This window comes from Diutina rugosa, assembly GCF_008704595.1.
Source record: "Diutina rugosa strain CBS 613 chromosome Unknown scaffold47_size107767, whole genome shotgun sequence".
Lineage (NCBI taxonomy): Eukaryota > Fungi > Ascomycota > Pichiomycetes > Serinales > Debaryomycetaceae > Diutina > Diutina rugosa.
In genome coordinates, this window is record NW_022995157.1 from 42,344 (window position 1) to 62,798 (window position 20,455).

At 50.1% G+C, this 20,455-nt stretch overlaps 10 protein-coding genes across 10 annotated transcripts; 5 read left to right on the forward strand and 5 right to left on the reverse strand. All coding sequences in view use genetic code 12, as the record gives it.

The window, feature by feature from the left end:
• Nucleotides 1-550: 550 nt before the first annotated feature.
• DIURU_003681 (uncharacterized protein) lies at nucleotides 551-982 on the forward strand (the record flags this gene model as incomplete). Its single annotated transcript, XM_034156470.1, has 1 exon — nucleotides 551-982. The coding sequence occupies one exon, from the start codon at nucleotides 551-553 to the stop codon at nucleotides 980-982; it is 432 nt and encodes a 143-aa protein (XP_034011518.1).
• Nucleotides 983-2,650: 1,668 nt separating this feature from the next.
• On the reverse strand, nucleotides 2,651-3,115 carry GPI19 (phosphatidylinositol N-acetylglucosaminyltransferase; the record flags this gene model as incomplete). The annotated part of the gene is made up of 1 exon (XM_034156471.1): nucleotides 2,651-3,115. One exon carries the CDS (start codon nucleotides 3,113-3,115, stop codon nucleotides 2,651-2,653), a length of 465 nt encoding a protein of 154 aa, XP_034011519.1.
• A 120-nt stretch (nucleotides 3,116-3,235) lies between these two features.
• Nucleotides 3,236-3,868, reverse strand: DIURU_003683 (uncharacterized protein; the record flags this gene model as incomplete). The annotated part of the gene is made up of 1 exon (XM_034156472.1): nucleotides 3,236-3,868. The coding sequence occupies one exon, from the start codon at nucleotides 3,866-3,868 to the stop codon at nucleotides 3,236-3,238; it is 633 nt and encodes a 210-aa protein (XP_034011520.1).
• A 663-nt stretch (nucleotides 3,869-4,531) lies between these two features.
• On the reverse strand, nucleotides 4,532-6,343 carry DIURU_003684 (uncharacterized protein; the record flags this gene model as incomplete). Its single annotated transcript, XM_034156473.1, has 1 exon — nucleotides 4,532-6,343. One exon carries the CDS (start codon nucleotides 6,341-6,343, stop codon nucleotides 4,532-4,534), a length of 1,812 nt encoding a protein of 603 aa, XP_034011521.1.
• A 2,235-nt stretch (nucleotides 6,344-8,578) lies between these two features.
• Nucleotides 8,579-9,451, reverse strand: DIURU_003685 (uncharacterized protein; the record flags this gene model as incomplete). The annotated part of the gene is made up of 1 exon (XM_034156474.1): nucleotides 8,579-9,451. The coding sequence occupies one exon, from the start codon at nucleotides 9,449-9,451 to the stop codon at nucleotides 8,579-8,581; it is 873 nt and encodes a 290-aa protein (XP_034011522.1).
• A 683-nt stretch (nucleotides 9,452-10,134) lies between these two features.
• PGK1 (phosphoglycerate kinase) lies at nucleotides 10,135-11,385 on the forward strand (the record flags this gene model as incomplete). The annotated part of the gene is made up of 1 exon (XM_034156475.1): nucleotides 10,135-11,385. The coding sequence occupies one exon, from the start codon at nucleotides 10,135-10,137 to the stop codon at nucleotides 11,383-11,385; it is 1,251 nt and encodes a 416-aa protein (XP_034011523.1).
• Nucleotides 11,386-12,057: 672 nt separating this feature from the next.
• Nucleotides 12,058-13,146, forward strand: DIURU_003687 (Golgi transport complex subunit; the record flags this gene model as incomplete). Its single annotated transcript, XM_034156476.1, has 1 exon — nucleotides 12,058-13,146. One exon carries the CDS (start codon nucleotides 12,058-12,060, stop codon nucleotides 13,144-13,146), a length of 1,089 nt encoding a protein of 362 aa, XP_034011524.1.
• A 126-nt stretch (nucleotides 13,147-13,272) lies between these two features.
• Nucleotides 13,273-15,177, reverse strand: DIURU_003688 (uncharacterized protein; the record flags this gene model as incomplete). The annotated part of the gene is made up of 1 exon (XM_034156477.1): nucleotides 13,273-15,177. One exon carries the CDS (start codon nucleotides 15,175-15,177, stop codon nucleotides 13,273-13,275), a length of 1,905 nt encoding a protein of 634 aa, XP_034011525.1.
• Nucleotides 15,178-16,267: 1,090 nt separating this feature from the next.
• Nucleotides 16,268-18,109, forward strand: SSB1 (Hsp70 family ATPase; the record flags this gene model as incomplete). The annotated part of the gene is made up of 1 exon (XM_034156478.1): nucleotides 16,268-18,109. One exon carries the CDS (start codon nucleotides 16,268-16,270, stop codon nucleotides 18,107-18,109), a length of 1,842 nt encoding a protein of 613 aa, XP_034011526.1.
• A 343-nt stretch (nucleotides 18,110-18,452) lies between these two features.
• On the forward strand, nucleotides 18,453-20,213 carry CDC23 (anaphase promoting complex subunit; the record flags this gene model as incomplete). Its single annotated transcript, XM_034156480.1, has 1 exon — nucleotides 18,453-20,213. One exon carries the CDS (start codon nucleotides 18,453-18,455, stop codon nucleotides 20,211-20,213), a length of 1,761 nt encoding a protein of 586 aa, XP_034011527.1.
• Nucleotides 20,214-20,455: the final 242 nt, after the last annotated feature.

Consider the following 20,455-nt stretch of genomic DNA (forward strand, 5'->3'; position numbering starts at 1 on the left):
AAATAAAAGGGCGTGAGCTCAGGGTTTCGAATTCTGGCCCATATACAGGGCCAGAGCAAAAATACCACCTGGTTTTGAGGTTTTGGTAGCGACAACCAACCGTGGCCCAATGCGGTTTACACCCAAGTGTTGTAGTGATTTTGAGTATGTCATGAATAGTGTCGAATCATGGTCATAATAGTAGAAGTCCTGAATTGCTCGGCTCCATACGGGGGGGCAATGTGTAGACTCAAAAAGGCAATTATGGCTTATATGGACATTCATTGTCAATAAACATTTAGGGTATGAGGAGCCATTATATAACTTCCTCATAGCAGCTAGGATTGATTTTTACCATGATCTAGTGGTCAGATAAGTATAGTAGGAGGACCCTGAGCAATAGCCTGCACAGGGTGGGGCGACGATCATCGATACGAGAGTGTATGGCGCTGAGATAATGTCAATTATTTCGTAAGCAATGACGTCTACATAAACCACTTGCGTGACCTTCCACTTCTCCTCTCTTCACTGGCCCAGCCATAGTCAACGCCAGATTCCCATAAGCTGCACCATGTCTTTTGGCAGCGCCACGTTGGCAGGTCTCCCGCTTGACATTGGCCAGATCATCTTCAATCATCTTGATGTGCATTCCTTGTGTCGGCTTGACATTGCGTATTCGCCGTTGCCTTATGCTACTGAGATTTTCCTGTCCATCAAACGGCGTCGAGTGGAAGTGACTGCTGAGTATGTGGTCACGAGTGACCTTTCACGAATTGATTTCGAAACTTTGGCTCGACTTCCTCATCTTGATATTCTGGTCGATTGTCCTGCATCTTATGCGGGTCCTACCTCAAAGTACCTTAGGGAGATCCCATTCAAACTGTTGGCCTTGACCCTTGGAAACAATGGGCTCTACTTATCGCCACAGCCAGAGCTTACGTTTTTGTGTCCCAAATTGACGAAGCTAAGCCTTCACGACTGTTATCTGCAAATTCATTCCTGAAAGCATCAAATCTCAACTCAAAGGTTGTGGAAGCCAAGGAGTTTTAAACTTTAAAGGGTTTAAGCATCTTGAAGAGGTTGTGGTGGAATTCTGCAAACTTAAAAAAGGTTTGGATATATCTCTGCTGATTACCAAAATCCATTATGATGCAATGGCTGGCTCTGCGCGATTAGTAGTGAGCCCCCTCTCGCATGTAAAGTATATCATGGGCCATATCACAAAAATCCCGGCGCCACAAGCTTCCCCTAATTCGACCGTCGAACTCGACATCAACCGCCTGGAAACTTCAGTTACGCAAATCGCAGACATAGTGATTCGACAATGGTTCAATTGATTGTGGACGAATCTCACCTCGAAACGATCTTGGGTAGAGTTCGCCGTGATCAGATGACAGCGTTTCGAGACATCAACGGTAAGTATCCACAATATAGAGGGATATTTCAATTCTCGAAAGTGTTGCACTGCCATCTCCTGGTCTCCCTCACTCGATTTTTCCCCTGGCCTCCTAACTTGCAAGAACTCTCAGTCAATACAAACCAGCCAGTGAGATACTTGCAACCTCAGGTTGAAATATTCCGGTGTTTCTCTGACGACTGCCAGTGCGGTCGAAATTGATCCGGGTTATCTTAAACGGTTGGAGGTGAGGCATTACCTGGAGTTGACCATCAATTGTCCCAGCCTTGTCCGTGTCAATTTGGCAGGCACCAGGTGTGATATTGTTGACGTAGATGCCCCCAACTTGGAAACCTTGAATTACTCTAGCCCTATGCCATTTCCATTCCTACGGGGTTTCCCTAAACTCTCTCGAGTCCACATTCTGAATCTGCTCCAGAATGTTATCTTCCACCATCACATGGAGTCAGTAGAGGTGAGTCGGATGAACCCCAAACAAATGACATTTTCAACGGCCTTCATGGGACTTCATAACTGTCACGTCCCAAAACAAGTCAATATTGAAGCTCGGGTCGTCAAATGCAATTCGTCATTAGTTGGCGTACGGGGCATTAACTGTCAGGAGTTGGATTGTCAAAAAATTGATGAGGTACCGGAGATGGTGGAGAAGTGCTCTCTCGTTTTATCAAAGAAACCAATTCAGAATGCAGACGGGAAGCTGATTATTTCTGAGTTGCAGGCATGTACTCGGCTCAAATCATTACGCATTTTCGGCAGTCTCCAGGGGTATGGTCACCGGTTTCCTGTTCCCTCGACAGTTACTCATCTCATGTTCAAACCAAAGATCAAAGACATGTTTGTCGAAATCTCTAATACGCTAGAGTATTTTGAGTGTGAGAAGGATATGGATCGTAAACGGTTACAGTTCAGTCACAAGCCGCATTGGGTTATCGTCAACAAAGTATGAGACTCATACCACTCGGAATCAAAGTAAGCAACATGGGGTCCGAATCGCCCGAACATTGTGGATCAGCAGGCTTTTTATCAACAGCTGGATCAAGGGTTGATACGAATGAGATAATAGTTGTATATTCCAAGATGACGTGAAGTTCCCGTACGGATATACGACGCCTGAGTGAGCGGCATGAGGACTCAGATTTAGGATTAGCAAGCCGTTAATTGTAATCAAACACATCAGAATGCACTTGGATTGTGTTGACTCTCGTGGCCAATGGCCTGCTAAACCGTCATTATCGGGGTAAACCCCACCGTGGCCTAGCTATCGTAGAGCACTTCATTCACCAATGTGATGGGAAGATCCATCACTTCTGCCAGCAGCTGGTGGATGTTGGCTCTCGAGGCAAACCTCGTGGTGTCGTCGACCACCTGGCGCACGTCGGCGAGCTTAAACTGTTTGATCTCGGTGTTGTATAACGCCACGTAGTAGTAGGTGAATGCCATCGCGATGAGCGACCACCCGGGGATCGCCACCGACCAGTACTTGTCTGGATAGTAAGAGATCCCCAAATAGTCCGATAAAAACCACGGGGGAAGGAGGGCCCACCCGATCCAGGTGGCGAGACAGAGCCCCGAGATGACGTAGATAAAGAACCCCTTGTACTCGGCGTGAGGGGTGATCGACAGCACGATCACGTCCAGTTCTCGGGCAAGACGGTCCAGCCCGTTGGCCGGCTCCTCCCGGGGCGAGCTGAGGGTGGCGCGGAGGTTAAGGAATGACATTGGAACCCGCACTGGCACCGGTGGTGGTGATGAATATTTGAAGTCCATCTCGAAACGTGACCTGAAACAAAACAATAAATGTCGTCTACAAATAGCTAAAATAGATTTTGTTGATTATGACTACACCAATTGCTTTCTCGACCCCTTGAAGAACAACTGGACGATGGCGATCTGCAACGCCGCCATCCCCACCATCAAGAGCACCTCGAACACCGAGAAGTAGAAGATTCTCAGCTCGGTCAGGCGCACGGTGGCCTGGTTGCGGGCGTTTCTCACCTTGTAGTAGCGCAACTGCTTCGTCAACTGGTCCAACTGGTTCTCGATCTCGTCGACGGTCTGCTGCATCGTCAGCACGTGGGCCATGGGCTTGGTGTTGGGCAGCACCGGCATCTGGGCGCGGTACTGCGGGCCCAGCTCGCCGTCGGCCTTGATCTCAAAGTCAATGATCTTGTCGGCGTACAGCGACATGCCGTTGCTGAAGCAGAACTCCCACTCGCCCACCTGGTTGGCGTTGAAGGTGAACTCCGATTGCGCCTCCTTGTTCTTGGAGTACTGGACGTGGCCGTCGGGGCGCTTGACGACGTAGTCGACGTCGAACGAACCCCCCAGTTGCACGGTGTAGTAGAACGAGATCTCGGTGTTGGGGCGGTCGGTCGACACGTACCAGCACAGCGTCTCCAGCGCCTTCAATTGGAAGGTGAACGGCGTCGCCGCCACCATCGCCAACACATAATAGTACACGATCCACAACATGGCGTCGTCAGTGTTTCGTTGGCACTTTTTTTTCACCGCGAGTGTGCGCCTGGCGCGGGGCGTGTCGTGGTGATCCGAAAGAGGTTGGGGGGAAAGAATCAGGCAAGGCTAGATAAATTATGGTGATTTTAAGGTGAAATTATAATTATAGTGCCCTTTTGAGTAGTATAGGGTGGTCAGATTGGGTGAATCCCCGCGTGGTCAGTGTCTACCCTTAGCTAGCATTAAAGGACACGAGACTCCAGCACGCGCGCCCTGTCGCGTGTACAGTATATGTCGGGGACGCTAATACTTTGGACCTGCTGTTAGGTGTGAACGTTGACCTTCACATCTTATACAATTCCAATGAATCTCCAACTACGTCTCTTACGGTTCACCTTGGCGAAAGACTTCTTACATTTGTGAATTTTGTTACTATTTGTGGTAAGCATCTTGTTGACCACTATCTGAAACTCGGTCTGACCATCATTATCTCGCGTTATATCACCTATTTGCCATCTTATCGATGTTGTGACCAAAGATGAGACGCTTACTCGAGCAGGGAGCTTCAAGATCCGAGAACGTTGACCTTGGCCTTAAGCCGAAGACACTCATCTTTGCTACCGATAACCTGATCTCATGCCTCATTTGATTTACTTATAAAGATAGTCGTCATGTCTTGACCTACTTCTTCTCTGAAAGATGTGACTCGACTTCCGACGGTGCCTCCGGAGACTCCAGCGACGCCTCCATCGGCTTCTCCTTACTCGGTTTACGTCTGAACCACGCCAACGTCGGCATCGCCGTCCCTTCTTCCCCATCCAACGACCGCTTATTGGCAAGGTAATTGTCCTTGATACACAATGCCGCAAACAACATCGGCGCCACAAGACACACCGCCACCACACAGAGCACCCACTGGACGTGGTCGTACGCCATCACCATGTTGTAGCGGACCTCGGTGCCCCAGGGGTGGTCCTTAATGAACTCAAACGGCAGCTTATACGCCTCTGCCGCGAGCTGGGGGTCGCCCAAGTGCTTGATGAGCTGTTTCTCCATCGTCTGCGTCCACACTGCCCCCAGAATCGACGACCCGATCCCCATACCGAAATAGTACATCAGAAGATGGAACGCCGTCACCATCGCCATGTCCTCGTGCTTCACGTACAGCTGCATCGCCGTGAGGGTCGAGTAGTGCATGAACCCAAGCCCCAACCCGAAAAGGATGGTACCACCAAGATAGCCGCCGTAGGCGTCAAGTCCAGTACGGTATCTCACTAAGAGACCGGCAGCGATAAACCACGTGCACACGCCAAAGATGATTAAAGGTTTGGTGTGGCGGTAGTACACCACAAAAAGACCCACCACCGTCCCGGTCAAGGTCGAGACAAAGAGGGTAAGTGACTGGATTCTCGTCGCCAGCTCGATCGACTGGTTAACGCCAATAATGAGGAGGGTGAACATATAGTCGGCGGGCATCCACAGGACGATGTTTTGGAGCATGGCAAGTACGGAACCTGCCCAGATACTGGGGATGGTCAAGATGCGGTGGGGCAAAAGCGGATATTTGGCAACCTTGAACTCATAAAGCATGACGAAGGGAATCATGGAGAACCCGATAATCATGGGAGCGAGAATCTTGGCTTTGCCCCATTGCAGTTTGGCACCCCCAGCAAGAGTGAACGGGGCGAGAATAAGACCAAACATCGCCATGGTGAGGATGGAGCCAATGATGTCGAGTCTCTCGGTGACGTCGACCAAGTACTCCCACCACACTTTGACCCACAGCTTCCCCGCGTTGCGTACTCGCTTAGCTTCATCGTATTGGCGCTGGAGTTCTTGCCACTCCTCGGTTCGCCGAGCTTTGATCTCCATGTACAACATTACGGCACCCAAGGGGACACAGGCCAAGGGTAAAATGAACGCCCACATCGCAATCCCCCACCGCCAGCGGGTGCCGATGGTGTCGGTGATGTTACCGGAAACCCAGGTATTGATGATCACAGACATATCGGGAATCAACGCACACGCCATCCGCCACTTCATCGTCGAGTTGTCCATGACCAAGAGCTGGGAGGTGGTCATCATCCCACTGATCCCCACTTGGTGGATTGCAGTCCCCACGGAGAAGTAGGCGATGTCGGTGGCTTGAGAACTGACGATATTGCCCACCAGGGCGATGATGATGGCGACGACAATCACCTGGAGCCGGCCAAACGTGTCTGACGTCCGCGCCACCACCAAGTTGATTGCGGCTGCCACCACGGAACGAATGACATTCACCGTCGACAGAAGCGAGTGGCTTCGGAGAGCCAGGGCGGCTGTCACCTGGAATACGTTTCTAAGCGTCAGCTCAAGCCCCCATGCGTAGCCGTAGCAGAACACGGTGAAAAAGAAGATTACCACCGCCACTTTGCCGTGGATCTGGCGGGAAAGGATCTCATTTTTCTTCACATTCACCAGGATGGGGTCGAGACCTTCAGGGTAGAAGTCCATGGCCGCGGCTGATGGTTTAGATAACACCTGAAAAAAAAAATTTTGCTAGGATTATATATGAAAATTCAAGGCGTAACAGGCGTCTAGGCTTATTAGCTGCCGCCGGCAGCAGGGGATCGCAGTGCAGGTCTGGCGTGTGCTAATTACTGATGGTTGCGAGAGAGCGTGGCGAATCACCAGCGAACGAGTCAATTTTGCGTCAGCCGATTTCGGACGACGTACTACGTAACGTGCTTCTTCTTTGAGGGGTTTTACCTGTGTCTGTCGTGGAGCCGGTGTGGTTTACGCAGCGGCTGGTTCTGTGGTTGTCGCAGTGTGCACGGCTGACACTGACAGTACGATAAACCCGCCAGACAAGTGGGAATTTGATGGTTGGACCTGGACAATAAATAGCCGGGACGATTATCTGATTAATCGCCGCTATCCAATTAGAAATTGGGGCTGAATAGGGCAATATCCGTGGCACGGAGCTTAGCTCCGTGTCATGCCCGCACATTTTTCGGCCACCTCGCATAGAACCCGCTGCAAGCAGACGCCTCACTTTGAGCCGTTGGTTGGTAAAGAACCAGCCACTGAACGGTTAACCCAAGGTAATAGCGGTTGGATTTAGTAGGAAAGATGATCGCTTTTGCTATGTGACTGAAGTGTGTGTTTCTTGGGCTTTTCCACAGAAATTTTGCGTACAAAAGTTGTTTTTTTTTTTGTAACTGAAGCGGATGAAGGCACGGGAAAAACGAGCTTTTACTCGATGTAAAAGTAGAAAAGCCCATAAATCTAGAGTTTTTATCTGATCCGATCAATAACCCTTATTTTTCTGTGTGTGTTATTGGGTCAACTTCTACTAATACCTATCGAAGAAACCTACGAGGGTTGTTTTAATTTGCTGTTATTCATATCAGGGTGTGAAATTAAGCAAATTTGTGTGAAGAATTGCCACGAGTTAATTCAAAAGATATTTTTCATCGGATTAAAGCTATTGGTCTTGAAGGGAACATATTCAAAGGGTGTTAAAATGGATTATCAAACCAAGAAACGTCTCAAGAAGTTATTGAGAATGGCAGAAGATATTTTTACGTCGGCCATTCCAGATGCACGCCGATAAACTCACGATTAAGCTTGTTAAACAGTTTGAACGAGAAAGCTTGGCCAGTCGGATAACATGTACCCTGCTATGAACTTAGTGCAAGTATTTCAAATGATCAATACTTGCTAAAGAATGATCAATACTTGCTAAAGCCGTCGAGTTGTAATGCTCAAATTACAAGCTAGCATATTGAGTTATCGGACGAAAGTTATGTCAAATTTAATGCTATATTGTTAATATGACTTGGCTTTCCACTTTTACGAGACCATCACCAATAGAAGCACAGAATGTTGAATTTGATATTTCAAATTATTTATCGGAGAACCAATTCTTTCTGTCAGCTCGTTTCAAGGCAAATGAAGTTAAGCAGGTCTATATGGCGCCTATTTGGCCCACTTTGAGCTAAGAGGACTACTGAGTACTGGAAACCACCGATTTGGAGTACGGCACCGAACAATCCGAAAGACTATTGCGAAAGTATAAATGACGTGTCGGCAGTCGCTTTGTGGTGGAGGTCAAGTGACACCGTCGATTGCTGGAGGCCCTGATGAAGGCATGTGCGGCGGTGCTTCGCTAGTGTCAGGAGTGCATAAGCCACACAATGGTTCCTAATTTTGACCGCCAAGGTGTATCAATGACAAGCTGATGGCCTTCATCCAGCCTCGAAATTGACTCGGCAATGTTGACAATCCCTTACCTATTTCCTATCAATTTGTATTCATTGATACTTTCACATCCTATGATATAGAAAGTGATGACGTCATAAGTGCTATAGTTCGATTCTAGTGTACAAAATTATCAAGAACGTGGACATTATAAATTGAAACGAATACCAAACATGAGCTCAAGGCTTCTTGATCTCTCTCATAATTCTCATAGAACCCTCAGAAAACTAGACGAGATACTCATATCCATGCCAATGAGTGTTTGCTTGTTAAATTCTGCCGTTTAGAGGTTTCTCTTCAAAACATTAGTTTGATTTTGATCTTCTCTTCAAACTTGTGGGGGATGTAGTCAAGATATCCTTGACCTCTCAAGTTGAGAAAACGATGAAGGTTATTGATCATGGAGGGTAGCTGTGTTACATTGTTAGAATCTAGTTAAGTGTTTTTTGATATTGTCAAAATGTCGTTAGTCATTAATTACTCAGATTATTTACGGTTGTTCAACGCGGCCTTAGCGGCGTTCAAGTCGTCCTCGCTAATGTCCTGGCGGGAGTCGACGGCTTCGATGCCTCTTAACAATTCATTGATTTCCGGTAACGTGAATTCGAACCCGTTATCAGCTAATTGACCAATGATCACTAAAGCCTTATCGACACAGCCGGCGTGAGCCCCGCCTTCAGTCAGATCTTGTAATACCGCCGTCAATAAATCAACCACTTTGGCCTTGTGTAAGAGGTCCAGTTTCGTCAGATCCAACCCCGTGCTCAAAATTGCCGACACAAGCGAAAGTGTCCGCAACATCACTTTTTTATCGGTAATATTGGTGGTAGCCAATAATTGCCACCCGTTAGCGTCCGCAAACTGTTTGTAGCCAGGTTCAAAGTGGCGGATGTACAGAGTGATGGCGAACAAAGCCTTCAATTGACAGGCAGAGCTCAGCTTGTCTGTGGCCATCACCACAAGCGATCCAAGCCCTTCCAGGTCATGGAACGCCTGCTGGGACTGGGGGTTGTTTTGGGTGGCAATACCGACGATCGAGGCTGCCAACACGCGTCTTTCTTCGGGGATGGCCGGGTCCATTTGCCCATTGATCACGGGCCAGAACCCCATCTGGCCAATGGCATTGGCGTTATCCAAGTTCTCGATAAGCATCTCAAAGTTTTCAAGAGCGGTCACTTTAGCTTCTTCAGTGGCTTCAGGATTGGACACCACCGCCATCAGCTGTTTCATCAAGCCAGGCTCATCGGGACCGCCAAATAACTGGTTGAGGAGCTTTGGGTCCGGGGCGTCGCCGACCTTGGCGATGGCGTCTTTGTCGCCCAGTTGGTGGGCCAACGACCAGTTAAGCAATTTGTCCATCGTTCTTTTTGGGATTGGAGGTGTGAAGCTTTGGCTGATGGGGTTGTTTTTATGGAATTCGGGTGTGTCGGTTCGAGAACGTTCTAGAAGGTGCGATCGGAGATGAGTGTCGGAAGTTGGTTGCGGTGACGGAAGTGTCGGAGCATGAGACCCTGAAAAATGTACTAATTATAACTACCACCCACCCCCAATAACCTCTACATTGTAGAAGATTGATGATTCCCAAAATCTAGATACCATAATGAGGTCACACTTATGTGATTGTCCTATTTGTTATTGGTTCTAGATCATAAATACCTCTTCTATCTAACCCTTGATCGTACGTGTACCCGTGGGACACTCCCGACAACTTCCACCGCTGGGCCAATTTTTCACGTTGCTGTCGCGCCATATTTCGCCAGGGGATGTTACGAGGCCAGCGAGCAATTGCCGACGCCCAGGGGAAGCTCAGGGGATGAAACAACAACAATTGCTTTCCATAAGGGTAATTACTTAGGGTATAGTATAGCTGGTGATGGTAGTTGCCGGCGGCGTCCCGGAGAGACTGCGTGTCGGGCATCCGGCGGTGCCGGGCAACGCTTGCCCGGGGGATTACGGGGCGCATTACCCCATACCCGTGTGCGCGTCACGGTATAAATATATATATGAGGCGGCGGCTCCCCTCACCCTTACTGCCCCTCACCATGTCTCTCTCCAACAAGCTCTCCTACAAGGACGTCGACTACGCCGGCAAGCGCGTGTTCATCCGGGTTGACTTCAACGTCCCCCTCGACGGCGCCAAGATCACCAACAACCAGCGGATCAAGGCGGCGTTGCCCACCATTGAATACGTCGAGCTGAAGAAGCCCAAGTGCATCATTCTCGCCTCCCACTTGGGCCGCCCCAACGGCCAGGTCAACCAAAAGTACTCGCTCAAGCCCGTCGCCGCCGAATTGAACCGTTTGTTCAACCACAAGCACGTCGTCGAGTTTGTCGACGACTGTGTCGGCCCCCAAGTCAAGCAGGCCGTCGACGCCGCCCAGGACGGCAAGATCATCTTGTTGGAAAACCTCAGATTCCACGCCGAAGAAGAAGGTCTGCAGAAGACTGACGGCGGCAAGATCAAGTGCCCCGAAGCTGACGTCAAGAAGTTCAGAGACGAATTGACGCTGTTGGCCGACGTCTACGTTAACGACGCTTTCGGCACTGCCCACAGAGCCCACTCGCTGATGGTGGGGATTAACGTCCCCATCAGAGCCGCCGGTGAGTTGATGGAAAAGGAATTGCTGTACTTTGGCAAGGCGTTGGAAAACCCCGACCACCCGTTCTTGGCGATCTTGGGCGGCGCCAAGGTGTCGGACAAGATCCAATTGATCAACAACTTGTTGGACAAGGTTGACGAGATCATTATTGGTGGTGGTATGGCCTTCACCTTCACTAAGGTGTTGGACAACATGAAGATCGGGTCGTCGTTGTACGACGAAGACGGCGCCAAGATCGTCCAGGAACTTGTCGACAAGGCCAAGAAGAACAACGTCAAGATCCACTTGCCCGTCGACTTCAACGAGGCCTCCAAGTTTGCCGAAGACGCCGAACACAAGGTCGTCACCGCCGAAGAAGGTGTCCAGGACGGCTGGATGGGTCTCGATGTCGGTCCCAAGACCGCGCAACAGTTCGCTCAAGTGATTGAAGGTGCTAAGCTCATCGTGTGGAACGGTCCCGCCGGTGTGTTCGAATTCCCCGAGTTCGCCAAGGGCACCAAGGCGATGTCCGACGCCTGCACCAAGGCCTTCGAAAAGGGCTCCACCGTCATTGTCGGGGGTGGTGACACCGCCACCGCCGCCGTCAAGTTCGGCACCAAGTGCTCGCACATCTCCACTGGTGGTGGTGCCTCGCTCGAGCTTTTGGAAGGTAAGACCCTCCCCGGTGTCGCCGCTCTTTCCGACAAGAAGTAAATAGGATAACACAAAACCATAGTAAATAACGAACCTATTGAAGTTAATGTAGCTTTTATAGTCAGCGCTGTGAAAGCCAAGTCGATCTTCGTTTTGTCAGCTTCTGTGGTACCTCCAAACTGGATCGACAATTGCTTAAAATTTAGTACAAAACTCGTGGACGATTTGCTAACAAATGTTTCTCCCAATACTTCAAACATTATCATACTACACTTACAGTACATTCAATGTTTTAAAACTCAAAGATTATTGAGAGGTCGTCATCATTCTTGATGCCAGCCTGTAGTTGATTTTCACAGACAAGAACTATTAAACCATCGATAAACACTCAACTTAATTCCTAGCTTGATACTTTACTCACTGATGATTTGTACTAGTTTTTATCACTGAACGTACCCATAACTCATACCAATTCCTCAAACATCAATTGTCATTTTTGATTGATCTACTTGAATTCTTCAACTACACACCGTGAGCGTCTGTTTAATTCAACATCTCATTTGACAAATATCATCGAAATCATCAAAATTTTACTGAAACAATTCCACGAGTCTTTCTTCTACCTTCAATTGTCTTCTATATCAATTATTTTCTATATTTTCTGCTCATGTCGCCTCCACCCTTTGGATATTAAGCTCCATCTTCGGTGCCAGTGTTAGTGCGCGGTGGCCTATGAACGACTTCGAAGCCTACTTGGACCCCGAGTTCCAAGCCCCCACGTTTGCCCGTGACCTTCTTGTCGCCACTAATGGTCCCGACGCTGACGAATTAGAGGTGGAGACCGCGATCAAGCGGCTCCGCTTCGACGTCGACGAGTGTGACAAGCGCATGTCGCTGATCGCCGGCCACAACTACCAGGAGCTTGTGGGCAACTTTGACCGCATCCAGCAGCTTCAGAAAGTGATGGATAGTCGCGTGGCACCGGCAGTCGACCGGATCAACTCGTCGTTTGACCGTATCAACGCCGAAGTGGTGCAACCTTACGAAGAGGCTGCCAACACCAATGCGGCGCTCAAACGCATCCACACCACGTTGGCGATGCTCCGAGGAGTGCTGGTGTTTATGGTGATTGTCCAACAGCTTGAGGAATTGACGCTGGAGCCGCTGCTGTTGCCGAAACAGGCGAGATTATTACACCAGTTGCAACAGGTTTTAGACGACCAACTGACACTAAACCAGATTCGTTTGGTTCGCAACTACCAGCCGATCGCTACGCTGAAAAGGCAGCTGCTTGTGAATGAGTGTGGCCAGTCAATCACCAGTTTAGTGAGCCACGCTCAGACGTTTACCACCACCAATCTGGAGTTGAAATACAGGATGCAGGCGCTCTACTTGGTGGACCCCGAAGAGTTTAAGCTGGCCATCACCAAGATCGTTACTAAAAATGTGACCCTGGCGCTGGCTCAGCTTCAGCGAGCACTAAATTCTCCCCGCAATTTCCCGGAAATCCTAGGCGATATTAAAACCACTCAAAGTCAATTCTTTGATACGCTTGAAGAAATCATCGCTGCTGCTGATAGCGAAGACGATGAGATCGACTTGAAGCTGGCGGTTTCCGATGATTTAATCGGTGAATTCTGGAGTAAGTTGGCGTTACGGTTCAAGAAGAATATCGCGGCGACGATGGCTCGAGGCGGTCCCATTGCCAAGAACTTGAGACTGTACCATGATGGCATCGTCAATCTGGTGAACAAGACGTTTGAGGGTGAAGTGCAAGAGCAACTCGTCGACGCCCTCCTGTTGATCAAGGGGGAGAGATGATTGCGACTATGACTTTGATCAGTCTGGTCTCCGTTGCCTGTAACTGAGACTGAGATCTACACCATGATCTACTTGCATTCTTCGTTATTAATCATTTTCTGGGTATTATCTAGGCTATAATACAGATCACATGAACGCGGCGGCGGCGACGGCGGCGACGACGGCCATCCCCGACGACGACCACGCCGGCGCCGAGTTGGCGTACTCAATCAACCGTTTAAGCACGGTGGGCTGGTTGATCAACGCCATCATCGTCCCGTTGGTGAGGCCCAGCTCGGTATAGTTGACGTTGGCAGCATAGTCGGGCTCGTTGGGAGACACCAGGCCGTCCCAGCAGTACTTCTTAAAGCACTTTTGGCAGGCATCAGACTGCAGCACGTTCTGCCTTTCTTGCGACCGTCTGATCATGGCACAGGCGACACACTGGGCCCAGTCGCTGTCGAAGGTGCCGTTGGCCCGCGTGGCGACGTTGAAGCCGTTATCGACTAGCTGGTCCCGCTGTTGATTGGTATAGTCCAATTGGTATAAGGTGACGTTGGACAACGTGTTGTAAGGCCGGTTAGCCATGTACACCACTAAGGGAGGCGTGACACCGTCTTTTTGCAAACCGGTTAAGTTTTTGGCGTCACAGCCAAAGAATACGGGACGGGCAGTGAAGTTCTGCTGCAAGAATGTTGAGGCGGGAGGCACATAAGGGCATAGCGTCAGTTTCCCCTGGTCGCCAAATTGACGCTGATAGGTCAACACTAGCGCCTCGCCAGAGGGGAACGAGTTATCTCTATCGTTACCGTTGTCAAAGGCAAACACCATATCGAGTTTCCGCTCCTTGGTCATCAACGACGAGAGCGGGATGGTTTCGCCAGCAAGCCCGCCGTCTATCAAGTATAACGTGTCGTTCTTGGTGATATTGGACAGGGCGGCGTACTCGGAGTTGTAGAAGGGGTTGGGCCTATACTCGGCGACGTCCTGGTAGCTGTTGCTCAAATAAGTCAAGAACTTCTTCGCGATCCATTTGACGATGAAATTAAGCTGGTCACAGTCGTCACACACTAACGTGTGGAGGTACTGGTTAAACAACAGCAGCAGCGTCCCCGCGACAAAGCCTAAGTTGTCGAACCCCGTGGTGCACTGGTTGAACCTGCCGTTGTCCACGTGAGTGCCCAAGTACTTGATATCGGAAAACGAGTTGAGCGAGGTGTCGAACGACCCGATCTCGTAAGGGTTCATTTCCACCACCGTCGAGTTCAAATTGTACACTAGAGTACCGGGACGACGCCCCACAGCGATGATGAGAGGAAATGGCATGTCGTGGTTCTTAAACGGCGTCGAGTCCCGGATATCCAGTAACGTGCGGTTACGACCGTAATCGGGTCCCGGAGTCATCTGGTAGGCGAGTCCCCGCCCCCAGTAGTCGGTCAAAGTGACGCCAAACCCGGCCTGTCGCTTGGCATCCGTCTCGTTCTTAATTTGAGGCCAGTTATTCAATTGAGTCAATGCCCCCTCTAAATTATTGGTGAGCACACTCCACCCCAATTTGAACCAGTTGGCCAGCAGATTGATCAACGCGTGGTTCTTGTCCACCTGCCATTTGTCCTGCAATTGAGCCACCGACGGCCACTCGTACGCCATCATCGAGTGCAAAAGCCACAGTCCCCCGGAGAGGGCCGAGATGTATGTTGCCAGGTCTAACACACCGCCCAAGGGACTATTTACTCGCAGATCGAGCCCAGCCACTTCGCCACCACCAACAAGCATCAGCCGGTAACCGCCGCCGGAGATAGCGACGCCAATGGTGACATCGTCCAATTTATCGGTTTCGTTAAGCCCCACCTTTTTGAGGTAAGACTGTAACGCTTTTTGCGTCTTTGCTTGTCTCTGTTTTAGCCAGTCTTTTTCTTGATCGGATATATCTTTTGCTTCTCGGATAAGGCTCTTGGTGGTGGGGCACTGGGCTTTGGTATTGGGGGCGTAGCTCGCCTCCACCAGTTGTAATGCTAACAATAAATAGACCACCTGGAACAACCAATTCATCGTTTGGATGGATTTAGGCAACGGTTGGCTGGTGTCCGGTGTTCATGGGAAGCAATTTGGGGGGGTCATTGGCCGGGGAATGTGGGGTAAATTCCGTGGTTTCCTCAATAGGAAGGTAAGCACAAGGAGAAGGTAAACAGGTAAATAGAGTGAAGTATTTGAAGATGTTTAGGGATTAATCTGTTGAGTTTGATTGCTAGTAGTGGTTGGGGGGGTGATTTTGGCAATACGGGGTGGTACAGGGTGAGTTTTGGCATTGTGTCATTTTTGTGATCATAGAGGTTTGCTGCACGGGTGTGAATTGGTCCCCTATAATCGCGAGCATACAATCAAATAGGGATAAAAGTGTCGGAATTCAAAATAATTTTAAGATATGAAACAAGCTATAAAATAATACTAATGACAAATTATATCAATTTCTCATTGGCTTTGGTGGCTAATTGTTCATAGCGATAGAATGCTAGAACCCATCACTGCGACCTCTCACAGTTGAAGGCCCATCGCACCGTAACCGCATTGGAGACCATCGCACCATAACCAGCGAACCTCATCCCTAAAATCCACTCCTACCTTATCGGATTATGCACGCTCCCGATGGAAAACCGTGGGGCCTGCGCTAGACACAGGCGATGTCTTAGAAAAGCACGGTAGCGGTTATCGGTAGTGTCAGGTGATTGCTGGTTACGAAAACTGTAAAATTGTGAAGTAGAAGTGTAGAGGTATAAGATCTGTTGAATCTTAGTAGAGCTGGTTAACGTAATGGCGATGTTTCAACCCCATAATAGACAACGTGGGGCGATGCTGTGGTGACAGGTACATTAGGGCACCAGCCCTATCTCACGTGACTGTATCAAAAAATCAGCAAATCATGGTAAATCGACTAACTAATAGGGTGGATCCATACTATTGAGCATTCTAAAGCCAATAGTAGTGCCCAATCATCTTTATATCTAGTAATTCTCTGGTAATCACCCCCTTAGTATGGTACCAAGGGTGGCCATCGTCTCCCAGACACTATATACACTCCTCAGTTATAGTCGACTGCGAAAAAAAAAATTTTCCACAGGCCCCTCTCATCCCTACCACAACTATGGCTGACGGTGTTTTCCAAGGTGCTATCGGTATCGATTTGGGTACCACTTACTCGTGTGTTGCCACTTACGACTCCAACGTCGAAATCATTGCCAACGAGCAAGGTAACCGTGTCACCCCTTCGTTCGTCGCCTTCACTTCGGAAGAAAGATTGATCGGTGATGCCGCTAAGAACCAGGCCGCCCTCAACCCCAAGAACACCGTGTTCGACGCCAAGCGTTTGATCGGTAGAGCCTTCGACGACGAGTCGGTGCAAAAGGACATCAAGTCGTGGCCCTTCAAGGTTGTCGACGACAACGGCAACCCCAAGATCGAGGTCGAATACTTGGAAGAAACCAAGCAATTCTCGCCCCAAGAAATCTCGTCGATGGTGTTGACCAAGATGAAGGAAATTGCCGAAGCCAAGATCGGCAAGAAGGTGGAAAAGGCCGTTGTCACCGTCCCCGCCTACTTCAACGACGCCCAAAGACAAGCCACCAAGGACGCCGGTGCCATTGCTGGTTTGCAAGTGTTGAGAATCATCAACGAACCCACTGCTGCCGCCATCGCCTACGGTCTTGGTGCCGGTAAGTCCGACAAGGAAAGACACGTGCTCATCTTCGACTTGGGTGGTGGTACTTTCGATGTGTCGTTGTTGAACATCACTGGCGGTGTCTTCACCGTCAAGGCCACCGCTGGTGACACCCACTTGGGTGGTCAGGATTTCGACACCAACTTGTTGGAACACTTCAAGAAGGAGTTCGAAAAGAAGACCGGCAAGGACATCTCGGGCGACGCCAGAGCCTTGAGAAGATTGAGAACCGCCTGTGAACGTGCCAAGAGATCGCTTTCGTCGGGTACCCAAACCACCGTCGAAATCGACTCGTTGTTCGACGGTGAAGACTTCTCCGCCAACATCACCAGAGCCAGATTCGAAGACATCAACTCCGCCCTCTTCAAGCTGACCTTGGAACCTGTCGAACAGGTGTTGAAGGACGCCAAGATCTCCAAGTCGCAAGTCGACGAAGTCGTCCTCGTTGGTGGTTCCACCAGAATCCCCAAGGTGCAAAAGTTGTTGTCGGACTTCTTCGACGGCAAGGCCTTGGAAAAGTCGATCAACCCCGATGAAGCCGTCGCCTACGGTGCCGCCGTGCAAGGTGCCATCTTGACCGGCCAATCGACCAACGACGACACCAAGGACTTGTTGTTGTTGGACGTCATCCCCTTGTCGTTGGGTGTCGCCATGCAAGGCAACGTCTTTGCCCCCGTGGTCCCCAGAAACACCACCGTGCCCACCATCAAGAGAAGAACCTTCACCACCGTTGCCGACATGCAAACCTCGGTCAAGTTCCCCGTGTACCAGGGTGAAAGAGTCAACTGCTCGGAAAACACCCAATTGGGTGAGTTCGACTTGAACGGCATCCCCCCCATGCCCGCTGGCCAGCCCGTGTTGGAAGCCATCTTCGAGATCGACGCCAACGGGATCTTGAAGGTCACCGCCGTCGAAAAGGAAACCGGGAGATCGGCCAACATCACCATCTCCAACTCGATCGGGAGATTGTCGTCGGAAGAAATCGAAAAGATGATCTCCGACGCCGAGAAGTTCAAGTCCTCCGACGACGCCTTCGCCAAGAGACACGAGCAAAAGCAAAAGTTGGAAGCCTACATCGCCTCGGTCGAATCCACCGTCACCGACCCCGTGTTGTCGGCTAAGATCAAGAAGTCCGCCAAGGACAGAATCGAAGCCGCCATGTCCGACGCTTTGCAAACCTTGGAAATCGAGGAATCGTCGGCCGACGACTACAGAAAGGCCGAGTTGGCGTTGAAGAGAGCCGTCACCAAGGGCATGTCCACCCGCTAACTTGTACAAATAGTTTAATAGGAAGGTAATAAGAAAACTATGAATAGAAGGACTACGTAATCGATTGTAGAAGGCATGTTAAGTAATCCCAAATTGGATGGATTTGCAGTGTTGGCCACTTTAGTTTAATTTCGCAGATATTTCATTAATCTTCCTTAGCAATGGCTCACGCGTGTTTAATTAGAATCACCATTATGTTTGGACCTATGCCACCTCCAAATCTACAAATCTAAATCCTTCACTATCACTAGTTTGACAATAATACTCGACACAATTATCGAACTTACTCTTAGCGTTTACCCCATTTCTCATCGTCACCTTTGTTTACCTCATCTAACGCGCCATGGGTGTCGACGCCGACGCCGTCCGGGACTTGTACCACGCCTCCACCTGTCTCAGCGAGTTGGGGCTCTACCATGCGGCGAAGTGGGTGGCCGAGGCGCTAAACGGGCTACCGAAAGACCAGGTGGACGCCGCCATGGCTACCGTGGCCACGAATGGCCCCCTGTTCCCCACAGAGTACTACCAGTGCCTGCCGACAGAACAGGCCAAATTCACTCTAGCCAAGTGCTATTTCCAGTGTAAGGAGTTTGATCGAGCGGCTTTGACGTTGGCGCCTTTGACCCTGCCGTGCTGTGTGTTCCTTAGGCTTTACGCCCGAGTGATCGCCATCGATAAACGCGCCACCGAAGAACTGGATGGGCTGATCAACTGGGCAGTACCGAAGCTGGATGTGGTGCTAGCAGCTGATGACGACGACCAGAAATCTCCGCCAGCGGAAGATACGCTCAGGGCCCAGCTCACCAAGATATTACAGGAGATCGACACCCTCACCCGCCACCAACTGCTGCCCAACCCGTTCTACCTATACTTGGCCGGTGCTATCTATAACAAGCAGAAGAAGTACCTGCTTGCCGCCCAGTACTTGGTGAAACTGGTATTGCTGTTCCCCTATAACTGGCTGGCGTGGAAGGAACTTGCCCTGACACTCACCACGTTGGACGAAGCGCTCCAGTTACTCACCAAGCTTAAGCAGGCCCCCAAAGTGCTGCTATTGGTGTTTGACATCTTTGAGGTGGTGGTTCTTCAACAGTTTTACCAGAGCCTGCCCGAGCTTGTTGACCGAGTGATGGCGCTCCAGCACCAGTTCCCCCACTTCTATTTCCTCAAAGTGCAACAGTTTCTCATTGCTTATCATCTGATGGACTACGTGAAAGCCGAACAGGTGTACGACGATATCCTCGTCGGGGACCCGCTCCGCCTCGACGACTTGGACACGTTCTCTAATATGTTGTACGTGATGGAGAAGCGGCTGAAGCTCCTGTACTTGGCCCACTACGCGCTGCAAGTGGACAAGTTCCGCCCCGAAACCTGCTGTGTCGTCGCCAACTACCACTCGATGAAAGGTGAACACGAAAAGGCCATCATGTACTACCAGCGAGCGCTCGCATTAAACAAGCAGTGCATCTCGGCGTGGACGCTTATGGGCCACGAGTTTGTCGAATTGAAAAATAGCCACGCCGCTATTGAGAGTTACCGGCGAGCCGTGGACCAGAACCCGCGTGATTTCCGTGCCTGGTACGGGCTTGGCCAGGCGTACGAGGTGCTCGACATGAACTTGTACGCGTTATACTACTACCAGAAAGCCACCAATCTCCAGCCGTTGGATAAGCGGATGTGGCAGGCGTTGGGCAACTGCTACGAGAAGCTGGATAAACTCGAAGAGGCCGCTAAGGCATTTGAGAAGGCGTTGATGATCGATAACTTCCGCGCGGGAGGGGCTCACCACGGCGACGATACCGACGGTGACGCCTACCAGCTGGTGCTTGAGCCACACGTGGTGTACCGGCTAGCCATCATTTCTGAGAAATTGGGCCAGGTGGCGACCACTTTCAGGTACATGAAGCTCTGCTTTGGTCAAGAATACGAGTGGGGAGAAACCGATGAAACGACAAAGGCGCGGCTCTGGTTAGCCCGCCACGCATTGGAGAATAAACGGTTTGACGAGGCGTACGAGTTGGCGAAAGAGCTAAACCGAGGCAACGCCCACGATATCGAGGAGGCAAGGCTGATTGCGAGGGATGCTCGTTCACGAATGAAATAAACCGATAGCGTAAAGCTCGGTCATCCAGTGGGCTGATGCTGTTCCAAATTACGTTCAGATCTCATTATGGTCAACACGTTACGCATGCGATACCAGTGTCTCGGAAGCAATACCTTTGACGACGATTGTCGCTATCGCAAGTTAGCCGTCTGTTCGGAAGGAGTCAACCACGTCATATTATTTAGCAAAAATACTTCTTCATTCCTACAGTGAAACTGGGGAAACCCATATTGGTAAAATTC